At 39.2% G+C, this 24,559-nt stretch overlaps 1 protein-coding gene across 5 annotated transcripts in view; it reads right to left on the bottom strand.

Moving 5' to 3' along the window:
- The window catches only part of tjp2 (tight junction protein 2), a 50,281-nt gene that overhangs the window by 12,084 nt on the left and 13,638 nt on the right, over nt 1-24,559 (bottom strand). For 3 of the 5 annotated variants that reach the window (XM_031890787.1, XM_002935597.3, XM_031890789.1), the window contains exons 2-16: nt 21,812-21,865; nt 20,253-20,377; nt 16,170-16,272; nt 15,046-15,655; nt 11,747-11,850; nt 11,100-11,253; nt 10,526-10,631; nt 9,591-9,745; nt 8,605-8,671; nt 7,290-7,440; nt 6,531-6,639; nt 2,901-3,111; nt 2,294-2,481; nt 794-889; nt 628-707 (exon numbers count right to left, since the gene is read on the bottom strand). In XM_031890787.1, the coding sequence (XP_031746647.1) occupies nt 628-707; nt 794-889; nt 2,294-2,481; nt 2,901-3,111; nt 6,531-6,639; nt 7,290-7,440; nt 8,605-8,671; nt 9,591-9,745; nt 10,526-10,631; nt 11,100-11,253; nt 11,747-11,850; nt 15,046-15,655; nt 16,170-16,272; nt 20,253-20,377; nt 21,812-21,856 (2,304 nt within the window). In that variant the 5' untranslated portion in view covers nt 21,857-21,865. Of the gene's footprint in view, nt 1-627; nt 708-793; nt 890-2,293; nt 2,482-2,900; nt 3,112-6,530; nt 6,640-7,289; nt 7,441-8,604; nt 8,672-9,590; nt 9,746-10,525; nt 10,632-11,099; nt 11,254-11,746; nt 11,851-15,045; nt 15,656-16,169; nt 16,273-20,252; nt 20,378-21,811; nt 21,866-22,822; nt 22,847-24,559 lie in introns of those variants that run through there. The other 2 variants (XM_018089353.2, XM_004910776.2) reach the window with 2 other exon arrangements.

Raw genomic sequence — 24,559 nt, 5'->3', positions numbered from 1 at the left:
ATAGGGCAGGCAGAGTATGGCACACACAGGCAGCATAGGGCAGGCAGAGTATGGCACACACAGGCAGTGTAAGGCAGTGTAGGGCAGGCAGATTATGGCACAAACAGGCAGTGTAGGGCAGGCAGATTATGGCACAAACAGGCAATGTAGGGCAGGGCAGGCAGACTAGGAATGGAGACAGTAAAACCGATCATGACTAACTAACTGATTATGACCACTCCAACATGAACAGTTTGAGCTGAGCCGGAGTTGTGAACAATGTAGAATCTAAAAAAGGTGTGAACAATGCAGGGGGGGGGGGATCAGCTTATCTCAGTACCGATACGATTTAAAGCTTAGGGTAAACTTTTTAAAAAGTTGGTCGCGGGCATCTAATCGCAGCGACTTACGCACCATAGATTTCTATATAAGTCTCTGCGACTCATGGCATGCCATATATGTGTATATATGTGAATGCATTTACTATTAGCTAGGGATTTATTCTTACTCCCTAATAGCCTTTTTTGGGGCACCCTTGTGAAACACAATGCTGTCCCAGTAAATATCATTATTTAACATAAATCATTTTATTCAGTCCAATTTATAATTTATTAAAAAGCCTTTATTAGATGAAGCATTAAAAAGTACCTGCTCAATTATCATTCTCACTGTATTCAGCCGCACAACGCCAGAAGACTTGTCAGAGCCAGCATCTTTCGGCTCAGTCTCTGCAAAGAATAAAATAATGATTTACATGACCTTGCAGGCTCAGTGAGGAGGTGAAATACAGACTTTGCATAAAAACAACACTTACTGGCAATTTGATACAGGCTTGGCATGTCAGTTGCCAGTTTTTCCATTGCTACATCAGCAATAGGGCCGAATACCACAACTGGTCTTTTAAAGCCAGCTGTAAGAGAGAATATAAAATGAAGGTTAAGTTCCATAGTCACAGAGCGAGAACAAAACAGTAAATGGAAGATACAAGCAATATTTATTTGGGCAAAACTATGGTGATAAAACTGCCCCTGAGTTCAAGTGGTCAAATTGCTTGGCAGGGGAATATACACATGCACTGAGAAACATATACTTTTGTGGAAGAAAAAAACAAATTGTATAAAATATTCATTGATTGTGAAGAATCATAAAAAATAAAGCAATGCTTCCCAAGAGGTGTAGTTTTTTTTATAAGTAATAACTTTGTACACAAAAGCATTTTACCATTTTGCATGACAGTTTTGGAAGCCACTGTTTCTCAAGTATGTTTTGACAGTTATTCTGAAAACCGCTTGAACTATGTGAACACAATTCTCCCTGTGCCAGTATACTTAATAGAAAATTATACAAGAATAAAGTCACTGAAGCCTTTCTTATTTTTTAAATATATATTTTATAGTACAATAATGTATTACTTTCTGCTAAAATTAAAAGGTAACAAAGTGCTGGTTTCCCTCACCATATGTTATTTTATCCTGGTGTACAGGGGCAAAGTGTAATCCACATTACATCTTAAAACATTTATTCAGTGCTGCCTAAAGGAGGTGTAGTCTCTAAAAAAGTGGCACTTTATTTTTTAGAATATGCAGAAATGTTGTATATTCCTTTAGTTGTAGCAGCTTTATGAATGTAGGTTTTTTTTGTAACAGCTTTGTCACTCTAGGGGTTTCTAGCCCTAATGCCACCCAAATGCCTTAAGGGTGATGAGTAACCACAATCTGCAATTGCAAAGAGGCCTTGCACCAGTGAAAAGAGGCTCAGGATGGAAAAGGCAGAAAGAGAAATTATTCAAATAATATTATTCCCTTATACATTTTTTCTTGCATATCCATTTTTTAAAAAAATGATATAGTTGAAACAGACTGAAGTGATATGGAGAAACCTTAATATTTCTATCACAACTAGTACCAAGCAATTTACATCATAACAGATTTATATCAAATAACCGTTCTTTAACTATTGAAACTCCCATGATCCACAATAGGCTATGCACTGTTGTTTAACACTCAGAAGCAGCTATACAGCATTAAGTTTCCTTAGTAATGATAGTTGTGTTTGATTTACTCAATATGGAACATATAAAAGAGGTAAGGGATCCTTTATTTGGAAAGCCATTATCTAGAAATTACAGGAAGCCATTTTCATATAGACTCCAAAATAGTCTAGTAATTTAGATTTTTAAAAATACCTAGCCAGGCCAGGATGCTACAAAAATAATGCATAAAGGATAAAACACTACATGGGATAGGGCCAATGTTAATTTCTGATGAAGAAAGCAATTATAGACAAACTATTTTGTAGAGCTGCAATAACCTACCTTCTCTAAGCAGTACCCTTTCATAAGCTGGAAACTTAGTGCTAACTGCGGAAACAGTAGTCAGATCGTCACGGCTCTTCCTTGCATTCTTTTTAGCTCCAGATCTTTGGCCCCGATTTTTCCAGAAATCCGCTCTGTCTCCAGCGGCCCCTCTTTGAGCAAGTTGAACACTGGCCAACTGCTCTGCTCTGAAAGACGCATGGCATTTCTAGTTTCATTACATACATCTGTATAATAGTACATGGATGAATTCATGGCAAGAAATAAGAAATACTGCTGAAAGTAAGGCATCATGCATCATGTTTACAATATGGTCTCTGTACCTTCAGTGCTTAAAAACTGAAATCAGTATTTAACTCACATTAAATCACCAGTGTACCATCTATCCACTGATCATATTAAAAAATTTATTTTTTTTTAAAGCATAATTTTCCATCACAATTGTTACAGTAGAATCAAAGAATGAGAGGTAGATAATGTAATAGCTTGTTATACACAATGAAATCAATATGGCATAAATATTGTCTAAACCTTTTTTAAAAATGTAAATTCTTTGATTAAAATGGAGGCAATAGATCAGATAAAACCTAAAAAGACAATACCATACCTGCTTTTACTTGGAATGAGGCCCTTTTCCAGCTCATTGGCAATCCTCACAGACAGCCAGTTACCAAGTTTCCCATCATAGAGTGTATCAACTACTCGGAAAATCTCGCCTCTTGTAAATGACAAAAACTGTGGAGCTTCTTTGTCATATTCAAAATGTGTCCTTATAAAAAATGAGTCTCCCCGGCCACAGGCAAGTATGTTTTTGTACACTGTATAAATGAAACAAACCCCAGTCAGCACATTCTTTGTTGTTGTACCTCAGCTAATCAAACTAAGGCTTCCAGCATTCATTTCTTTACAACTCAAATAAAATCAGTCTGTTCATTACGTAAAAGGTCTGCAGTGAAGGAGTATCTTGAAAAGACTTTTATATGAAAGGACCCTCAATAACATACTGATACAGCAATGTGCTTTCATCAAGTGAATAGAATTCATACGCACATGGGCCTACAGACACATCATGTAGGCCCAAATAGTAAGGGTAATGGCACACGGTAAATATCAGAAAATACCTTTCCATTGGTGTCAGTGTCATTCGCCGCCAGTAAAACGTTTGAATCACGTAACCACTGAAATATGGGATTCATGTTTGACTAACATACTGGTTGCCATTACCCTAAGTGCACAATTTAGTGCCTACCTTTTTTTGCATGCCTACAGGTGGCGAGGAGGAGTGTAATCACTAGTGCAGAAGAGCCAGATTTCTTTTTCTTTTGGCTGTTAAAGTAACCTGGAGTATGTTTTGCCACCCCTGGTAACTTGAGGGATGCCTGAGGCATGTATCCCAACTTGCCTTATATTCACCATATGAATATATGCAGTGGCATACATTCTGGGCACTGGAATGAATCCAGGGCATATTTAAAAGTGAAAATGGAGGGAAAATATATAGCCTGAGAAAGGCTGAGGTGTTCAGCCGAAACGTCAGTTCGTCTACTCAATAAATTACTTTTTATTTTTGCACCTAAGTCCTGAGAGAGCGGCTTCTTTTTCTTCTTATATATATATATATATATATATATATATATATATATATACCATATATACTCGAGTATAAGCCGATCCGAATATAAGCCGAGGTACCTAATTTTACCTAAGGAAACTGGAAAAACTTATTGACTCGAGTATAAGCCTAGGGTGGGAAAGGTTTGTCCTTTTTCATTATGTCATTTACAAATAAATGTCTTACTACACTGCACTGCTGGGAGAGAACATAAATATATATTGATCAAACTTGAAATTGTTGTGCTGTGGTAAATTGCAGTTTCCAGGAATCCCTTAATATGGCTGAGGTTGTTAATTGAATAATCAAATGACTGTTGTGCCATGGGATGAAGTGTGCATCATTTATGCTTACAAAGGATGTTATGGGCACAGCCACTGATGTATGATGTTATGTTAATATCCATATATTCATAGTAATCTCCATTCTAATTTTGAATTTTTAGAAACTGCAGGACACACTCTACATGAGAATATAGCATTGCTTCTTTAGTTAAATATCCCTGCGGAAGGCATATGTAGGGCAGAGGAAAGTTTAAAAATTAAACAGAAGAACTATTATTCTGTACCTGATACTAAAACCAATGCCACTAAAACCAATAAACACCACCATAATCCCTAGCAAGTATGTGGGATGGTATTAGGATTAGTAGAGCTGGCCACAATAGGGGGTGATAGAAAGAAATTACTTTTGCAGACAGAGGCAGCTTCCATACCGTACCCCTCCTCATACGACTCCCAGTACCGCTCCCAGCTGCGTCATGATTTGTGGAGACACTTCACTGTCATTTCTGCCAATCTTTGATCCAAAACATGTTCCTTGCTCTCGATTTGCTTATCACGTAAATACTCAGCAAAGAGAGGACACGACAGAATATGGAAAGAATCATACGTGAATAGTTTTCATTCGAATCATCCGTGAACTGAAGCGCTCTCTGACTGTGCGCGAATCATTCCAGTACCGCTCTGACATTGCTGACATGCTGACATTCGCGGGGGAGGAGGGTGCGCGAATGTCAGCATGTCAGCAATGTCAGAGCGGTACTGGGATGATTCGCGCACAGTTAGAGAGCGCCGAATGTGCGCCTTCAGTTCACGTTGTCAGCATGTCAGCAATGTCAGAGCGGTACTGGGATGATTCGTGCACAGTCAGAGAGCGCCGAATGTGCGCCTTCAGTTCACGTATGATTCAGTTCAGTGGCGTTCAGTTCACGGATGATTCGAATGAAAACTATTCACGGGTGATTCTTTCCATATTATTTCTTGTGTCCTCTCTTTGCTGAGCGGTTAGTTGCATTCGTGCGCCCCCTCCCCCTGTGAATTGACCCGGCCCCCCCCCGCTGCGTCCTCTGTTACACCTGCCAGCTCAGAGAGAAGACGCAGCGGGGAGCGGTACTGTGAGCAGTATGGGGAGCGGTATGTCAGCAGTGTCAGCGTATAACTCGAGTATAAGCCGAGGCTGAGTTTTTCAGCACATTTTTTGTGCTGAAAAACTCGGCTTATACTCGAGTATATACGGTAAATATAAATGAAGAACAGAGTGCCGCACACACAGGGACTTTTAAAAAAGAACAAAAAATCTTTATTAATCCAATGTTTCGAATGTTTTGTATACTTAAGGTTCAACCATGTTCTACTAAATGGCCTTCCAACCTGTATTTTATTATATATTTTATTATATATTATACAACCTGTATTTTATTATATATTTTATTATATATAAGAAACAAAAGGACCACTCCCTACAAATAATCAACTGCCCCAGGTGCTGGGCAGGAGTTTATGTAAATGAAGGACAGAGTGCCGCACACACAGGGACTTTTAAAAAAGAACAAAAAATCTTTATTAATCCAATGTTTCAAACACCAAGGGGCACATTTACTAATCCATGAACGTCCGAAAAGCGTCCAAATGTGTTTTTTTGGTAATGATCGGTATTTTGCGACTTTTTGCCGAATTATCGCTAATTTTTAGAGCGCTCAATACAAAAAAGTCACGACAATTCGCGAAAGTCGTAATGGCTATGCCAAAGTCGCGACAATTCACGAAAGTCATAATGGCTATGAAAAAGTTGCGACAATTCAGGAAATTTGTAATGGCTATGCAAAAGTCGCAACAATTCACGAAAGTCGTAACGGCTACGAAAAAGTCGCAACTGTGACAAAAAAAAAAAATCGCGAAAAATACGAGAAAGTCGCAAAATGTTAGTTTCTAATCCGATTTTTTCCCATTCGGGATTCGGATTCGTGGATTAGTAAATCAGCCCCTAAATGTGTTGTTCTTCAGAAGAACACATATAATAAAATACAGGTTGGAAGGCCATTTAGTAGAACATGGTTGAACCTTAAGTATACCAAGTATCTCTTAACAGTCTTCTATTTTTACTAGTTGTCTGCACAGAGACATAACACTAGGGTTTATTTGTTGCTTTGGGTTACTGCCTAAAACCCAATTGTGTTCTAAGCAGGACCAGTTTAGTTCAATAACCATTTAATGGAGTATGCATAGTACTGTATAACCGATAATCAGATTGCTAATAGTGTTTTGTTATATTTATCCATTACTGATAGAGCATAACATCTGTTTCTATGTACAACACTCAATTCAAAAGATTTTGTGTAATTACCATCAGATCTGCTCTGGGTTAGAATAATTACTTCTTCTCCTTTAGGGACATCCAACAGGTAGAGAACTGCCTCCTCTCTAGCTATGCCTCTGAAGTCTTGAGTATTTACCTTGTGGAATAATATTTAACAAAAGGGTTAAAATATGAATATAACAGCACTCAAAAACCCCTGACTTCTGGTAACAATTTAGAATACTGCTAAGTATACAACAATCAGAACAATAATCAGCCAGGACAGTTTAGCCCTGTAAAAATGCCAGGGGAATGGAGGTAGGAAGGAACAGTTTTAAAGACCGCTGTGTAGCAGCAAAGCAACTGGTTGGCAGTCTGTAAAAACTGAAAAAAAAATCTGCCAATGCTCCTTCTTGATGGGGCACTGGTAGATGTGGTAATGAAAAGACCCAGAGCTCTCTTTCTTCAGCTCAGTCGCAGGCTCCCATATGTGGGAAGTCCTCAAGGGTAGCAGGCCACACTTTGGTGGCCCACAGTGCATCACTGAAAGAACTGCAAGTATTATAAACAAGCAAGGACAAGGACTGGGTGGAAGATTCAAACAGTAGTATGAACATGGGTGGGATTTTATTGGTATGGGTCATATTCTATTAGTATTTTATTAAATAGACAGTGAAATATATGAGCAGAGCTCACTGTGTACACAAAACATACTTATTCATATATTGTAAACATTCCCCAATGCTGTTCACAAAAATGATTTGTATTTTAACTGTGATTTGTTATTCCCCCCAGAGTCCCTCTTACCTTAAGCAGCTGATCTCCTTCTTGTAGACCCTGCTGTTCAGCAGCACTGCCCTCCTGCACTCCAGCAATAAATATACCAACATCATTTCCACCAGCCAGTCGCATGCCAACTGTGTCACCTTTAACAAACTTGATCATTTTGGTGCCAGGTCTAAAATCAAATACATTTTTATTACCTCCGTACTTCATTATTTTTTTGGTGCTATGTATAGTCTTATAAGTGGACACTGATCATCCAATTCAAACAGGTTGCTTTTCACCAAAAAGGCTAATATCTTCTTCATACCAGAAGTCTGATGGGCATTAGTAACATGAACAGCCTCTATGTATTTGAGTACTATGCTTAACTGTTTTACCCTATAAATCCAGCTCACTTAAAGGAACAGTAACACCAAAAAATGAAAGTGTATAAAAGTAACTCAAATATAATGTGCTGCTGCCCTGCACTGGTAAAAGTTGTTGTGTTTGCTTCAGAAAGTCTACTATAATTTATATAAATAAGCTGCTATGTAGCCATGGAGGCAGCCATTCAAAGGAGAAAAGGCACAGGCACATAGCAGATAACAGATAAAACACTATTGTATTCTACAGAGCTTATCTGTTATCTGCTATGTAACCTGTGCCTTTTCTCAAGCTTGAATGGCTGCCCCCGTGGCTACACAGCAGCTTATTATATAAATTATAGTAGTGTTACTGTAGCAAACACACCAGTTTTACCAGTGCAGGGCAACAATGCATTATATTTTTATTACTTTAAAGCTTTTTCATTTTTTGGTGTTACTGTTCCTTTAAGCAAAGGGAATGCATCTTGCAGGTGCAACCTTTATTTTATATAAGATGGGTCCAGCACCCTTGATACAGATGTTGTGCATGAGGGAAGAATCTAAATTAAACTAACTAATCTAAAAGAATCTAAATGTAACTAAATTAAACTTTCAATTACAGAAAGTGTTTCCAAGAAACAATCATCTAACAAATAAGTGAACTAATGTTTTGTCACTGCCTACAAATCCTTGCAAAGACAAAACACTTGGAATCACCATATGATTAATTTCTTTTAGAGTTATTTACTATTGATTAGAAAATAGCTGTGTCTTTGTACACCACAGGCACAATTATCATTCAAAATCCCACTAAACAAAGGGGAAAGAGCCCCTTTATTCTACTTATCATGCTTCACATTAACTAGAACAATCCTTGCCAATGCTCTACATTTTGCCATCCATCATCATTAATGAACCGTCTTCAGCTAAGAAGATGAACAAGCAGCCAAAAAAGAAACAACAACAAAATAGTCCCTAAAGTAAAGACATACCCATATATTTCTTCATCTTCTGGGCTTGGCTGCAGAAACACCTTGGGAGCAGCTACAGGCAGTTCTACTGTACAATTAAGAACATACATAACTAACATTAACAGCACAGCATATTCACTAAGCACAAAATTAATTTGGTGCATTTTTCTTATTAGCGAGTGCAATATTTATATTTGTGTGTGTGCATGTTTGTTCCTAAGAGAGATGCAAGATAAATGTCATAAGACCAACAGGCCAGAAGCTATTGAACATATGTTAACTATTAAATGTTCTACCTCCTAGTATCACCACCTAATGCTGGTGATCAAGATATTTCTAATGAAGTAAGCAGGAGACCTATACAGGCGGTTTTAGGAGTTTTTATGTTTGCACCATTAGGCTAATGCCACACCAAGATGTTTAATTCCCCGTGTACAATCGCAAAAGGAGGAAGAAGCTGATTCTGTTAAATCCGTGGTGTAAGTCACTGACTGACATGGGGTCAGGCGTAGTGCACACACGGCTTACTTTTGTCCTGAAATTCGTTCCATGTGCAGACAGGCCAATGCTGCCAGTGGACATACACCACAGAGCAGATACGAGTGGATCAGCTTTTTTTCCATCTGCATTTATACGCAGACAGAGAAACAGCCTCTTGTGGCATTAGCCTTTGACAGAGAGCAATAGCGTGGATGTTATTGTCACAGCTTAAATAAGGTGGAAAAATACCCCAATCTGCCTGTCACCACTTCCCATAGATGGCAATGAGCTGTCTGAAGCTTACATAGTGGTGAAAGGCAGAACTCTGCTCTAACACTCAAATCACAATTTATGACCAGAGGACCACCTGTCACTAATTTTTGTGCTTAAGGAAGCACCCTGTGTGCCACTAGCCTAATACTCATAAAACTAATATGTAATGGACCTTTATATGTAACTGAAGACTGATGTGTATTCATGAACAAGGTTCATAAATATAGAGCAGAGAGGACTCTACAGGGGCTGACCTGGTGCCTCTTCTTCCTGTTCTTCTTCCTTTATATTCTCAGAGCTTACTGAGCTAACAGAGACTGGAGGAGGAGTTTCTGTTGTGCCAACTACTTTGAATGGAGTAGGCATGGCTCCCATTTTAGCTAATCTGTTGGGAGGGTCCTCTTTGGAGCTATGAATAAAAACAAAATGAAAGATAATAAAACACATGTAAACTATCAGCTACTTTTTTTCCAGTTATTGGGAAACATTACTTTATTTGCAATAAATAATCAAAAATAACTTTAATGAAAGGGCCAGCAAAACACGGCCTGCACCATAAAACTGTGTGTTTGCTTCACAAGTTTCTATTTATATGTTGTATAGATTATCCTTCTTAATGGTCAATCTAGGGACCACTTTGAATAAGACATACCAAGCATACTATTTATAATACAATGGTCATATATAGAGATCAAATGCAATTACTGGCCTTGTATACACCTATAGGATAAATACCTTATACAAAAAAATTGCAGCTGCTAGACTGTAACCTATAATTACAGGACCTTTTCTAGAAAAACTACTACCCCACCCACGATATTTTAAGAAATGATCAATACCTAAATATTTACTATAGATGTGAAAACTGTTAAAATGTATCTTTGAGCTGTATTTTAACCTTTTAGGAGTCAATATGTATTTTGCTGCACAAATAGTGACTGAATGCTAGGTCAACACAAACATCAGAATAATTTCCTTTTAATTATCCCAACTATGGGTGTGTTTGTAAACCACAAAAATGCAGAGTAACAAAAAGTCTCGAAGCAGAACTAAATCCTAAAAATAGTTACAAACTCTTGACCTTTTATGGCTGTTTAAGCTTTTTTTGAGAACTTGCATCCATTTCACTTCCTATTAATTAGGTTCAGTGGAAGATCAAAATAAAAGTTTGCAGATATATATTTCCCACCTGCTTTTTTCTTTCAGCTTTTCAGTGGAAGAATGAGAGTCAGAATGCTGCAATCTGCTGTCTTCAAGAGGTGAATTGGAACGATTGGATTCTATATCAGAAATGTCTGTTTAAGGAATGGCAAAGAAACAAAGATGTTACTTCAGAAGACAGTAGCTTCACAATTAGTATTCCACAAAAAGCATGACTTGGAGATACTAATAATATGCTTAAATAAAATGTAGGCTATTGTGTGGTCCCTGGCAACTGCTAAGAATTTGACACAGAACTACCCAGACTTACAAAATTATCAAGACAAAACTAGCAGTTTTAGGGACAAGGGACTATTTAGTAACATCTACAACTAAAACGCCATATCCACAATACTGAGTGTCTGAGGGGAGGGATATGTAGCATAGACTAGAAAGAGAAGCAAGCCTTTAAGCATGATCATGGCAAAATGACTGTTACTTCCTCTTAATAGAAAAAGCATTCTTTGCATGTTTGTATTCTATTGCACAGGTCCAATTCATAACAAACTTTAGATTCTATTTAGACCTCCCATGTATAACATTAGCTTAGGTAAGCCACTTGCCTCCTATGTCAGAGTCACTATCATCTAGTGCAGGGATGTTGATAAGGGTCTGGCTGGCATCCCTCTGCACTAAAAGCTGAAGTTTCCCTCTGGACCTCTCGATTAGCTTTCGAGCATCTGTTAGAGACATATTTTCTGTGACAGTGCCATTAATCTGTTGGGAAAAATGAACAAATATAAGCAGATCGACAATAGCAACATTAACTAATGCTCATCGACAGCCTTAGTTCTATTGGGCACTACAACCTCCATAATTCTCAGATGATCTCTGGCTAAGAAAGGTTTTTTTTTTGCACAATGAAAGAAAATGTAATTCCAGGCAACTTAAATGTATACTAAATATATACTAAAAATGTTCACTTTCGTTAACAGTAAATCAGCTCTCCTCTTGCCAAGACTCAATTTTCTACAATACTTTCATTGCTCTGAATCTCAACAGATCTGAAAAGTAGAATAATAGAAGCATGCAAAGGGTTCTGGTATATACGCACATTTTTTTCATTAATTTTTTTTCTAAAATGGTATATTAATGTATTTGCAAGCAAGGTCATTATGTGCATGCACAGGGATACATAAGCAGTAATCTACATGGAGTATGGCAGAAGTGTAGAGGTTTGTAATCACATGCACCAAAAGTCGTAACATACCTTAAGAACAATGTCTCCTTCATGGAGGTTTCCATCTCTCCTTGCAAGACCTGTATTTGTCATTTCTTTTATGAAAATCTGACTTCCAAGTCGCAAACCATATTCTGCAGGGCAGAAAAGGAGTCATGATGCTTAAGGTGCATGCTTTTAAAGGTGTGTTCAAAAATATTGTCATTTTAACTCTATGGTGTGGCATGTATTTGTAAAGCTGACACACATTAAAGAAAAAAAAAGAAAACAATCAACTGTAAAAACACAATTTTTCCTCAATCTTACTGCCAAAATTTTCTCTCTGCCTGAAATAGGTAACAGCATTGAGGTGCTATATTCTGCATTAATCTGGTGTAACTTACTACACACCTTTCAAAACACAATAATTAGTTCTCTAAAATGGATTCATTCATGTGGAAGAGTTTTATAAATGCATCATGTAGTTTTTGGGGTGTAAAACACAGCTTTATAAATATACCCCATAGGAGTAGTCAACACTACATAGAATAGTCATTATAAATGTAAAGTGTAAACAAAGGGGCACAAAAAATGCATTTAACCACTTCTTGGCGGTAATGCCCTTTACCATGTGTTCTATGTAAAGGGAAAATTAAAACCCAACATAAATAATATACCTACAGTTTATGTCATGTCAAAGAGTTCCTGTACAGAAGTCATAAGACACATAACTGCATGTATAATGTTGAAGCCCATAGCACTCCGGTTATGGGCCTGCTCCCACTGGCCTGTGTCATTTGCTAGGTTCAAAACTGGGGTAGGGTTCCATGTTGGTAGCCATGTGCATGGATTTATTTAACATTAAAGGACTGTGCAGGACAGCTAAATATATAATACAGATTTATGGCAAAAAGCAGTGATTCCCAACCAGTGGCTCGTGTTGCTCACCAACCCCTTGGATGTTGCTCTCAGTGCCCCCAAACCTGGTAGTTATTTTGGAATTCCTGACTTGTTGGCAAGTTTTGGTTGAATAAAAACAAGATTTACTACCAAATAAAGCCCCCTGTAAGCTGACAGTCCAATAGCCAATCTTAGCCCTTATTTGGCACCTCCATGAACTTTTATGATGCTTGTGTTGCCTAGCAGCTACCCAATAGCCAATCTTAGCCCTTATTTGGCACCTCCATGATGCTTGTATTGCTCTCCAAGTCTTTTTACATTTGACTGCGGCTCACAAGTAAGAACGTTTGAGGACCCCTGGCATAAAGTGTTGGCGGGGTTTAGGGCAGTGACACTCTCTCAAGGCAACTTCAGCAAATCGAGGCGCCGCGTATGCCATCCCACCGGCGATTTACATTCTAGCTGGTGGGATGGCACTGCGGGGAAATTAGTGGCCCGTGACAAATCTCCCCATGTGTCACTGCCCTTAAGCTACACATGCTTTTGCTGCAGCTCTAGTTGCCCGATAATACAACTGAAGAGCGATGAACAATGAAGGTCTGCCTATACCTCAGAGGGGGTTAAAGTAATTTCCTTTGCTAATCGCTAGTGTAATCTATTCAACCTAAATGATAAATCAAAGTGCCTGCAGTTCAATTTAAAGATGGATTACATGCAAGGGCAGAATCTCAGTCCTAAGAAATTTATGTAGAGACACTTTTTAAATCGATCACCAGCAAGTGAAGGGTCTTTAGTAAACCTTCTGAGTAACCAATACCCCTGCACATTTCATTACTCAGACACTCCTACGCAGTATTTCCTCATATATCTAGAAGCCTTAGAAGAAATAGGGAATTGCATGGCCAAATCAAGTCCCTGGTCTGTACTCCCTGAGGTCATCAATAAATATCCAAGGAACTGATTTATTCACACCTATTCCTTCATATAATTAAAGTCAGTTTTTAATAAACTGTTGAAAAGGCACAATCTACTCAAGGCAATGTATTATATAAATAGCTAAACTATATATTTCTGCCTTACAGTTCAGCATTATAATTCAGTTTGTTTAATGCAAGGTGAAGTTAATATTTAAAGATAATTCATTTCTAAAAGCAAGGGCAAAAATAATTTAAAACTCAAATTTCCACATTATATATCAAGGCTACATGATCCTAACTAAGATACAATCAATCCTTATTGGTGGCAAAACAATCCTATTGTGTTTACTTAGTATTTCAATGATTTTTAGTAAACTTATGGCACAAAGATCCAAATTCTGAATAGACCCCTTATCTGAAAAACCCCTGTTCCTGAGCCTTCTGAATAGCAGACCTCATAAACCAGAAAAGATGGCAAACCTCCATATACCAGGGTGTATCTTTAAAGAAAGCAGGCCCTGCAAATGCTGGGGAGCCCAGGAGGTATAGGGGGCCCATTGGAACACAGACTAATAAGTAGTTTCAATATTGGTTTATGAAATATATCTAAATCTTAAAAGCTTAGGGGGGCCCTAAAATGATTTTACTGTGTGGCACAGTATCTTCTAGTTATACCACTGCTATAAACCTTTATTTTTTTCCTCTTTTGTTTTGGTATAGTGAAAATATTATAATATACAACATATTATAATATTTATTTTTTGTAGGTTCTAGTTTTAGTGCCTCATATTGCAGTCTCAATGACCATCTTTAGGGTGAAGACACACAGAGCTACTAGCAGCAGCAGCTACTTCTCACGGCTACTAAAATAGACAATTCTGATCATTTACTGATAATTGGTCCCTATGTGTGTTTAGTAGCCGTGACAAGTAGCTGCTACTACGTTGATCCATATGTCCTAGCAGCAGCTACTAAACTCCAGAAAATACTCTGCCATAGACAATACTGAGAATTGCCTCTGCTTAAACACACGTAGAGACAATTATCAGTAAATTATCAGGATTGTCTATTTTAGTAGTCACATCAAGTAGCTGCTACTAGTAGCTTCATGTGTTTTCACCCTTAGGGCAAGTGGTACACAGGGAGATTAGTCGCCCCACGACAACGCGACTAATCTCCCCGCAATGCAATCCCACCAGCTAGAATGCAAACTGCCGGTGAGATGGCATACGCGCCACTATAATGTCCCGCAGTCGCCTGAAGTTGTCTTGAGACAACTTGACTTATCTCCCCATGTACCACTGCCCTAAGGGCTCTGGTACACGGGGAAATTAGTCACCCGCGACAAATCTCCCTGTTCGCGGGCTACTAATCTCCCCGAGTTGCCATCACCTGCTATCCCACCGGTGAAAATGTAAGTCGGGGAGATTAGTCGCCCGCGAACAGGGAGTTTTGTCGAAAATCCTGCCTTTCTGATTGCAAAGCTTGCTGTCAAGAGCAGACTGCTAAATATGTCTGTATTTATAATCCTACCTTCACTGGGCTTGTTTTTACTAAGCAAAACACTGATGGGCTTATCATGTCCCTTGTGAGCTGCAGCAGATTTTCTGTGTGGTTCAGGTGAAGGACTGTGGGACTGAAGCCTATCACGAGCACGATTCACTGGCATCTCCCTCTCACTCCTGTAGTCAGGTGCTAGTCTCCTGCCGTTGCCTCGGTCTGGGCTGTAGTCTCCACTGTAGCTGCGTTCAAAGGATTCCTCTCTGTCCACACTCTTTTTGTGATCTCTTTTGTATCTACGCTCCTCACTCTGGTCACGGTCTAGACTTCTACCCCTACTGCGCTCCCGCCTGTATTCTCGCTCATCGTCCAGATCCCTCTCCCGGCTTCGCCCACGAACCCAGTCTTGATCCCTGTCGTAGGAACGACCTCTTTCCTGGTCCTTGCTGTAGCCTCTGTCTGGACTCGATTCTCTACTGTGATGACCGTTTCCACTATGCCAACTCCTCTCGCTGTAGCCACTGTAAGCACTTCTGTGTTCAAAGGGTCCATCATCGTCTACAGCATCAATATCTCTAGGGTCCAGCTCAGGAGAAGGTGACCTTCTTGCAGTCACCTGAACTTTTCGAGGTCTTTTCACAACCTAGTACAGATTGAAGAAATCCGTAAAATATTATTTGGTATTAGGGTCAGAACTGAAATACAGACAAGTGTGGTCTACTGTTTCCAAAACAAAAATCTGCTAAACACGTCCATTTACAATACAGGTCACATATACCAATACAAAAAGTCAAATAGAGACCAGTTTGACTCATTGCTTCACTGTATACAAACACATCATAGTCATAATTGCAGCCAAAATGGTCTATATTTGACTTTGTGTATTGGTCTATGTGACCTGTACTGGCAATGTTGGTTTGTAAATCTATTTGTCAATGGTCATTACTGTTTGCACATATTATCACTGGCCAAATGGATAACTGGCCACCCATCTGATTAGATTGTTTAAACCTGTGTTGGGATCCCAGTGTGTGCCGCAAAATTGGTCAATAGTTTGCCTGTTTGGCTGTTGTGTTAAAATGGACATCTGTTTGTGTGTATTACTCAGGACCCAAAACAAATCCTCACAAGTTGTAGCCATCAAAGCTGACACTTACTATGACGGCTGTTTTTCCACATTTCCGTAGCTGCTGAACTGCAAATGCATGGAACACATTATCCATAAGTGTCCCATTAACCATAACCACACGATCATTTACTCTGAAAAAACATGGAAGAGAGCATTACTCTTAAACCACTGGTAAAATACATAAAGCATTTTCATATTAGAATCGTCAAAATCTTCCAACATGCCTTAAAGGAGAAGGAAAAGTAAAAACTAAGTAAGCTTTATCAGAAAGGTCTATGTAAATACAGCCATAAGCACTCACAGAAATGCTGCACTGAGTTCTCTGTAAAAAGATTAGTCGTGTCTGTTTTCCTCTGCCAGAGATGCAGCTTTCAGCTTTTTCCTCTCTGCTGCTCCCCCCTCCCTCAAGAATGCTAAGAACTCACTCCCCCCCCTTAGGAATGTGGATCTGAGCCAATTAGCAGGAAGCTGACTCATAGTCTAACTAACTGAGCATGTTCACTTGGTCTGGGTGTCTGTGCAGGAGTGAGGCATTATGGGAACTTTCTTTACACAGCTCAGCAGTTTTTCTTCCTGTCTGGCATCTGATCATCTGAACGGGAGAAATATGGGGAGACTTAAGGGCACAATTGAGACAACTGAAGGTATGCCTGCAGCTTGAGATTAACTCTTTATTAGCCTTTCCTTCTCCTTTAATAGAAGGGAAGTTCAGGAACATGACTATCATTGAACATTCCTCTCTCTCTCTCTATCACATCCATGTATCAAAATTATAAAATGTAATAAAAGATTTTTGTTTCCCTAATTATATAATTTTACAACCAATTAGTTCCTTTGAAAACACCAGTAGAGAGAAGATACAATGGAACACTTTGATGTTTGAAAACACTGCTGTTTGTGCACACTACAGTAAAGTTATGTTTTGACCCTAATATCACAAAGAAACTGGCGACTGAGCCCCCTATGGCTCAAAAATCCCTATGTAGAGGCAAAGAATAAAGAGGCCTATGAGGAATTCTGGGACTCTAATGCTAATACTGCCACTCCAAACATATTATGGGACACAAGCAAAGCCCAAGTAAGGCAAGCAGAGGGGGAGCTGGCTAAAGCGGAGAGGGAGCATGCTAGCTAAGGTGCAGGCTTCCTCCACCACAATGGCACACATCCTAACCCCCAACAGGTGCATACGCCACAGAACACCCCATTGTATCAAGGGCTGTATAGTTCAATCGTAAAATATACCAACTCTCTCAATACCTAGATATTATAAAATACCATCATTGCCACGGAGCACTCAAGCACTTCTTGACTATCCATTATCCACTCAGGGAACAGAATTGGGTTTAGCAGAATTACCTTCCAATAAAACCCCAGGCCCTGACAGACTCACCTGTTGGAAACTCTTCAACATGTCTATGACACTGAAGCCCTTTCCTCATCTGACACTGAGCCCTTAAATCTTCCATTTTAAAACGAGGGGAAGATCCAACAGAATGTTTCTTACTGGCTAATTTCATTACTCAATAGCGATGGCAAAATGGGCAAAAATTCTGGCTAACAGACTTAAGAGAGTCTTTATAGATCTCGTTCACCCTGACCAATCCGGCTTCATGCCTGGGAGATTAACTGCTTTCAATATTCGGCATTTATTCACTAACTTACAGTTAGAGCACATAGAGCAAGGTTCCAGGGTCATTGCCTCCTTAGACTCAGCCAATGCCTTTGACTCAGTTGAATGCCCATATCTCTGGGAGGTCCTTCAGAGATTTGACCTTGGTGAGAGATTGATTACCTTGGTCAAACTCCTATATAATGCTACAACAGCACGGGTCAGGGTGAACAGAATTAGTTTCCCATCCTTTCTCCTAACAAGAGGCACAGAGCAGGGGTGTCCCCTCTCCCCCATCCTATTTGCACTGGCAATTGAACTGCATTGCATTGGCCCTTCTACAAGCAGTGAATCAAATTGGGCATTTTTTAGGATTAAGAATAAACTGGGACAAGACGGTTCTCCATACCTTAGATAACCTTCACTCTCCATCCCTGCCAGCAGACATACCCCTCAAATAGGTCTCCTCCTTTAAATATTTGGGTAATATAATACATCAAAACCTAGAGCAGTACATAACTCTTAATCTCTCCCCTATTACATCCTCACTGTCAATTGATCTAGTTAACTGGGCTAAGTTACCACTGACGCTATGGGGCAGTATAAACATCTTCAAGATGATATACTTATCTAAATTTTTATATATCTTTCACAATGCTCTAGTATAACTAACTCACTGCAAAGATTTTTAAGGACACTGATAAATTACTCAACCCTGTGTTGGAATAACAAACAGCATTGTATCTCATGGGCAAAACTAGCCACCCCATATAAAGCCGGAGGACTGGCATTTCCAAATTGACATCTATATTATATGGCATCCCAGTTATATTATCTTCATTGGTGCTTCCTCCCAGACCCACATATCCCAAACATGACACTTCAGGCCCTAATTTTTTGGATTGGTAGAAGGGCTGAGAACCTTTCCTTACCGCCATACAAATTTCCAAATTTGCCCTCCACACACTCCGTTCTCTACAAAATATGGATTGCAAACCTAAAGCTCCACAAGGAGACCAACTTGTACAGTATAAGATCATGTACCAATTATATATTACCCCAAGTACACCGTATAACATGGGGAGAAGACATGACCTCTCCTGCCCTAGATGCAATACTTCCCCAGCCACCTTTCACCATATGATGTTGTTTTGCCCTGTTATATCCAGATGTTAGACAAAGGTTCTTAAGGTACTAGCTGATAACCTGGACTTTACCCTCATTGCCAACCCATCCATTGTGTGTAAAATATAACATCTAAAGAAACACAAGCACAGCGGTTCCATTTTCATTTGACCTGGGTGTTATCTGCAAAGAGTTTATGTTTTCTCCCTGTGTCTGCTTGGCTTTCCTCTGGACAGTCTGCTTTCCTTCCACATCCCAGAAACATACATGCAGGTTATTTAGCTACTGATAAAACAGACCCTTAGGCCAATGCCACACGGGGTGGATTTTTGACCTGCGTTTATCCACAGACTGAAAATCCACCCCATGTGGCATTAGCCTAAGGGTCTGTTTTATCCGCCCCTATGCTCAAAAAAGCTTTTGGTTATGCCAGCACCTGAAGCCATTGCATTGGCCTGGGTGCAGGCACACACAAGAGAATTCTGTGCAAAGCTGCTTGTGTATGCAGTTTGCCTGTGCCAGAGCCAACACAACGGCTCCGGGTGCAGAACAACCAAAAGTTTTTTTTTTTCGATTGTAGGGGTAGATTCTTGGCCAGTGTTTTTCTGCAGGCCCATAATCCACCCTGTCTGGCACTGGCCTTAAAGTGTATGTTATTTATGTAGTAATAGGGAGCCTAGATTGTAACCTACACTGGTGCAGGTGAACAAACTGCAAACTGCAATTGTGCTATACACCAACACAAGACAGCACAAAATATACATTTCTGGAAAATTAGACTGTTTAGAGCTACCCAACCAGAATATTGTCTTTTTTGGATTCTACCACTAGGAGGAGGAGCATGCAAATACATATCTCTCAACCACTGCATGAGTTTTATACTCCAATAAATGGCCTTTGCAAGAACTGCAAATAGCCCAGCTTCAAAAACTTGAAATAACAGAATACAATGTTCAACAATTCTGTTTACAGTTCCACGTCTCAGGGACCTTAAGGAATATTACAAGATATTATGCCCACACTTTAAACTCAACATACAATTTCAGATTAGCTCATGCAATATCAGAACCCCTTAAAAACAATTATTTGTAAAATGTTAAGTGAATTCGAATTTCTAATCTACAGAAGGAATGCGTCAAAGCATTATTGATTTGTCTTGGTACTGTATTCTCCACAAAATATTTAGTCAAATTACCACTGTTGGTTTCCCAAAACGACTTTAAGGGTGCTTGGATTAGTCTGAATCCTAGATTTGATGCATGTCTAAAATATCCCAATATTGTCAAATAAACAAAGAAAAACCACAATCTCTGCCCCAAAGGGTACAGGTATGAAGTAAAGACACACTTTACAAGACCAACTGGTGTCAGTACTTACTGTAAGAATCCATCTGCTGGGCCTCCAGGAAGCACATCTGAGATGACAATTGAAGGTTCTCCATTTTCAAAATGGGGATTATCTTTGCCTCCAGAGACAGCAATGCCAAATCCCTTTTTGCTATCCTGAAACAAGGTAACAAATCCATAAAGAACACAAAACATGGATTATGGCATCCATATTCTATAGCCCCTACCAGCACCACTAAGAACATTTTAGAAATAGAAATGAAATAATGGACTTTTAAAGAACAAATAAATAATTGAGAGATAGATGGGCTAAGCAACCAGATTGATTATACCTAAAAAAAAAAAAAAAGAAGAATACCTATACAATGCAAAAAACAATTGCACTCGTAAGTAGCTCTCCAATACTATGTCAGCGGCCAGATAGATAGGGTGGGCCTACAATGTGGGGAGTATATTATTATCATATGTAACTTCATGTAGAGTTCGAAAGGCAGGGCACTCACCCAAAAAAGGCAAGAAAGGCCCAGGTGCTGCCGCTAAAAATACAAGAATGTAGAACACAGAGCATTCACGGGACTAGTCAATGTTTCGGTCCTACACAGAGGACCTTTATCAAGACATCACCATTAAAGTTTTGCAAATAATTCAAGTCCCATGAGTGCTCTGTGTTATACTTGCTCATATATAACTTTAGATTAGGAATGCATAGAATCCAGGATTCGGTTCGGTATTCAGCCAGGATTCAACCTTTTTAGTCAGGATTAGGATTTGGCCGAACCAAATCCGAATCCCTTCCAAAAATCTAGGTTGCAACTGTTAGGCCTAGTGTTTGATGGTATAGTGCAACCATAGGGACTCTTATAGTACACACCATGTGAATCGCCACTTATTTATCCTGACTTAGATGCTAAATTAGAAGTTTCATACCTTCCTGTGGAATGAAGAATTTAAAATGTCTGACACCTAGCAATTATACTACTGGTTCAGCTGGAAAAATGCTGCCTAAGGCTAAAGCTGGTACTAAAAATGAGGATCATAAAAATGATATTGTCAGTAAATTCATGCACCCATCTTGTTACTCCCCTCCAGACCTCCCAGGTATGCCCCCAATCTGCCCAATTATGCCACCAGCCCATCTAATTAAGCTTCCCTGATCCAACACAGTTCCCAACCCTACAAACCTGCAGCTCAAGCCCCCAATTGCCTACAAACCTTCTTTCCTTTATTTTTAATTGAAAATGTGGCAGCAGTATACAGCATTTGCCAAATCAGTGGTCTACAACATTGCTCCAATTCTCTGTTTTGTAAGTATAATTTTGATTATTTTTTTTTAACAATTGTTATGTCACATTTTAAGAGGCAAGGAGCAGCATCAACGTAAAGTACACTCCCAGCATAGAGTAGAATGTTTATATGACTAAATTAATAAGTTGAACTGGACCCAGACAGAAATGGGGTATATTTATAGCCCCAGGCAGAAAAGATTAACAGCATGTCAAAAAGGATTAAGAGCAGTCAAATCACAAGACTAATATATATGACTGATGTTTTAAAAAAGCGGGGGGGGGGGGTAACATTTAATAAGCTTACCTTTTGCAAGGTCACTGTGAACTGCTCCCATATGAGTTCTTCCATGCTAGAGGCCTATAGAACGAAAAAAAGAGGGCAAGATAATCAATACCTGTCCAGCAACAATTCACAGCACCACAATATTTATAACAGCTACCCATATAACAGCACTATTCAGTCATAATAAAAATCAGCAGTTAGGAAGGTCATGGTTTGCTTGCCTTATCATAAAAGAATTCAATTAAAAAAAAAAAATTAAACCATAAAAAATATAAAAATCGATATTCAAACTTTAAAATGACAGGAAAACTGTAAAGTGCTTGGCATTGTGGGTTTTTAAAGGGATGCGCCAAATCCCAGATTTGCCATTTTTAGCAGGATTTTGGATATGGCCATATCAAAGAGCCCAGCCAAACCAAATCCACACCCTATTAAATGAAAAAATTTGCCAAGCACTGCATGCACACCCCAACATTTTCCCCTTCAATTGCCAAACTTCCAGCTTCAGATTCAGTTCAGTATTCACCCAAATCTATACCCAAGGAATCAGGGATTGGACGAATACCGAAACAGAGGGTTTCGTGCATCCCTACTTTTTCTCTGAATGGGATCCATAATATGTATGGGCTACATATTGGGCTATAGCAGTGATTTACCATGGACTGCACATTGTGGTGTAACAGTAGCTTTGGGATTCAAATTTGATCTTGTGTAGGTGCCACAGGTGTAGGAATACAACCCCATACGTCTGCACTGACAGGAGGCCTGTTTATACAGAGAACCAGGAAAGGCACGGGCCCAGGCACACACAGAATTTGCAATATTTTAAAGTACAAACGTGCCAGTGTATTATTTTTATTAAAAAAAGGAGGAGGATGCGGCTAAATATAAATGTATGGATTCAGTGTATTCTTATGGACATAAAAGCAGAATGTTTAGAATGTTTAACTTTTTTTTAATTGTATATGTATGGTTCAAGTACAAACAATGGTTATATTCTGCTAGTATAGGAAACCAACTCAAGTAACATACCGTAAGCTTCCTGATGTTTCCTCAGCACTACACCACAGGTTTACCTCTTATCTAGCAGGTAAGTGTCTTGTGTAAGTCTTGGTAAGGGGAAACACAGAATTACCTGATCCGGAAATCAGACATTTTGCTATACACACAGACTGTGCAAAATTCCTATTTTCATTTTGTTAGTTCAGAGTTTCTTTGTACACTGAGCGCACGCACCCCTTCCTGTATTACTTTAGTCAGCATTGCAATTGTTGACATACCTGATGTTTGCTTGCCCAGCATGCAGTACACTGGAGGCGGGGCTGAAAAGATACTATTTTTATACAAACAGACTGGCAAAGCAGCCTGCCCAGAGAGCTGCACCTTTCAGCCTAGTAATTGGACACCTGCTTGTTGCAAAAGATAGGAGAGGGTTTCTGTTTTGCTCAAAGACCATACCCTAAATACATCAATGCCAGTAAGAGAGAAAAAGACTGGAAAATATGCAATGCTTCTATGTCATGAGCATTTAAAGCTGGCTGAAATATTTGAAAGCCATGTGCCGATATTATCTGGTTTATCAAACAGCATGCTTTTTCACTGGTAAATATGTATTTTTGGTGGACACAAAATTTGCACCACAGCCCACGTGGCCAATGCTCTAACCAAACCCCAGGGAGGCAAGGTTACAAAAAATGTTAATACCCTTGTGGGATTTTCAACCACACTGGGTGATGCAGTGTTTTGGGGGTGAAATACTTTACGTGAAAAGGGGAGGACAAAATTTGCACCAGGGCCAGGTTATCTAATTATGTCCCCTGAGCTCTGTCATCAGGCAGATAATCCTGTCTATGACTCTTTCCAGCTTTTAAGTGGGGGTCAGTGACCCCAATAGCCAATAAACATTTGCTCTGTGAAACTACAATTCTATTAATATTCTTAATTACTTATCTTCCTATGCAGAGACTTTCTCTATGCATATTGCCATCGCTCATTCAATCAACTGCCTGGCTGCAAGGGTAAATAAGACCATAGCAACCAGATAGGTGCTAAAATACCAAACTGGAGAACTGCTAAACAAAAAACCAAATAACCAAAAAAACATAAAAAAATGAAGACCAACTGCAAATTGCATCCCTCCCACCTTTATTTGCAAAGCCAATTTCCAGGTTAAAAAGGGGACTATATTGCACAACAGAAGGGTTACAGGAAGTTATAAGATTAAAACAAGCCTGTCAGAAATTAGTTGGTTGCTTATTAAACTCAATCAGAATATTTACATCAGACAAATGTTTTTAAAAAAGGGGGGGAACAAAAATGAAGGTATCATGGCCCTTTAATACCATGGGTTATCCCTCACTTTGAGCCTTATTAAGTTTTTTTTTTTTTTTTTTTTAAACTCCACATTTCCCTGCAATTTTCAATTTGAGTTCAGTATAAACTAACATTTTAAAACCCCAGAAGCCAGTAAAGTGAAGAGAACAATGAAAAGCCTGTGTGCAGGTAATTAGCATACGGTCACTGTTTGTACTGACTGTAGCTGCAGCTGAAGATCAGGGAACCAATGGACAAACAAAACCAATATCTAATGCTGGCTAAGAATACAGCTACCCACTGTGCGCCACAGACAATACTGTTATTCAGCAGTGCCACAGTGAAAACTGCCTCTCCTTCTCAGGACACAATACATTCCTGGCATACTTTTAATCCACTCAAAAGGGGAAACTTGGAGGAAAGAAAAGAAACTACAGAGTAAAAACTGCCAAACAA

This window comes from Xenopus tropicalis, chromosome 1 (genome assembly GCF_000004195.4).
Source record: "Xenopus tropicalis strain Nigerian chromosome 1, UCB_Xtro_10.0, whole genome shotgun sequence".
NCBI classification, from domain to species: Eukaryota; Metazoa; Chordata; class Amphibia; order Anura; family Pipidae; genus Xenopus; species Xenopus tropicalis.
Note: the sequence above shows the minus strand (reverse complement) of the source record. Positions and strands in the feature narration are given on the sequence as shown.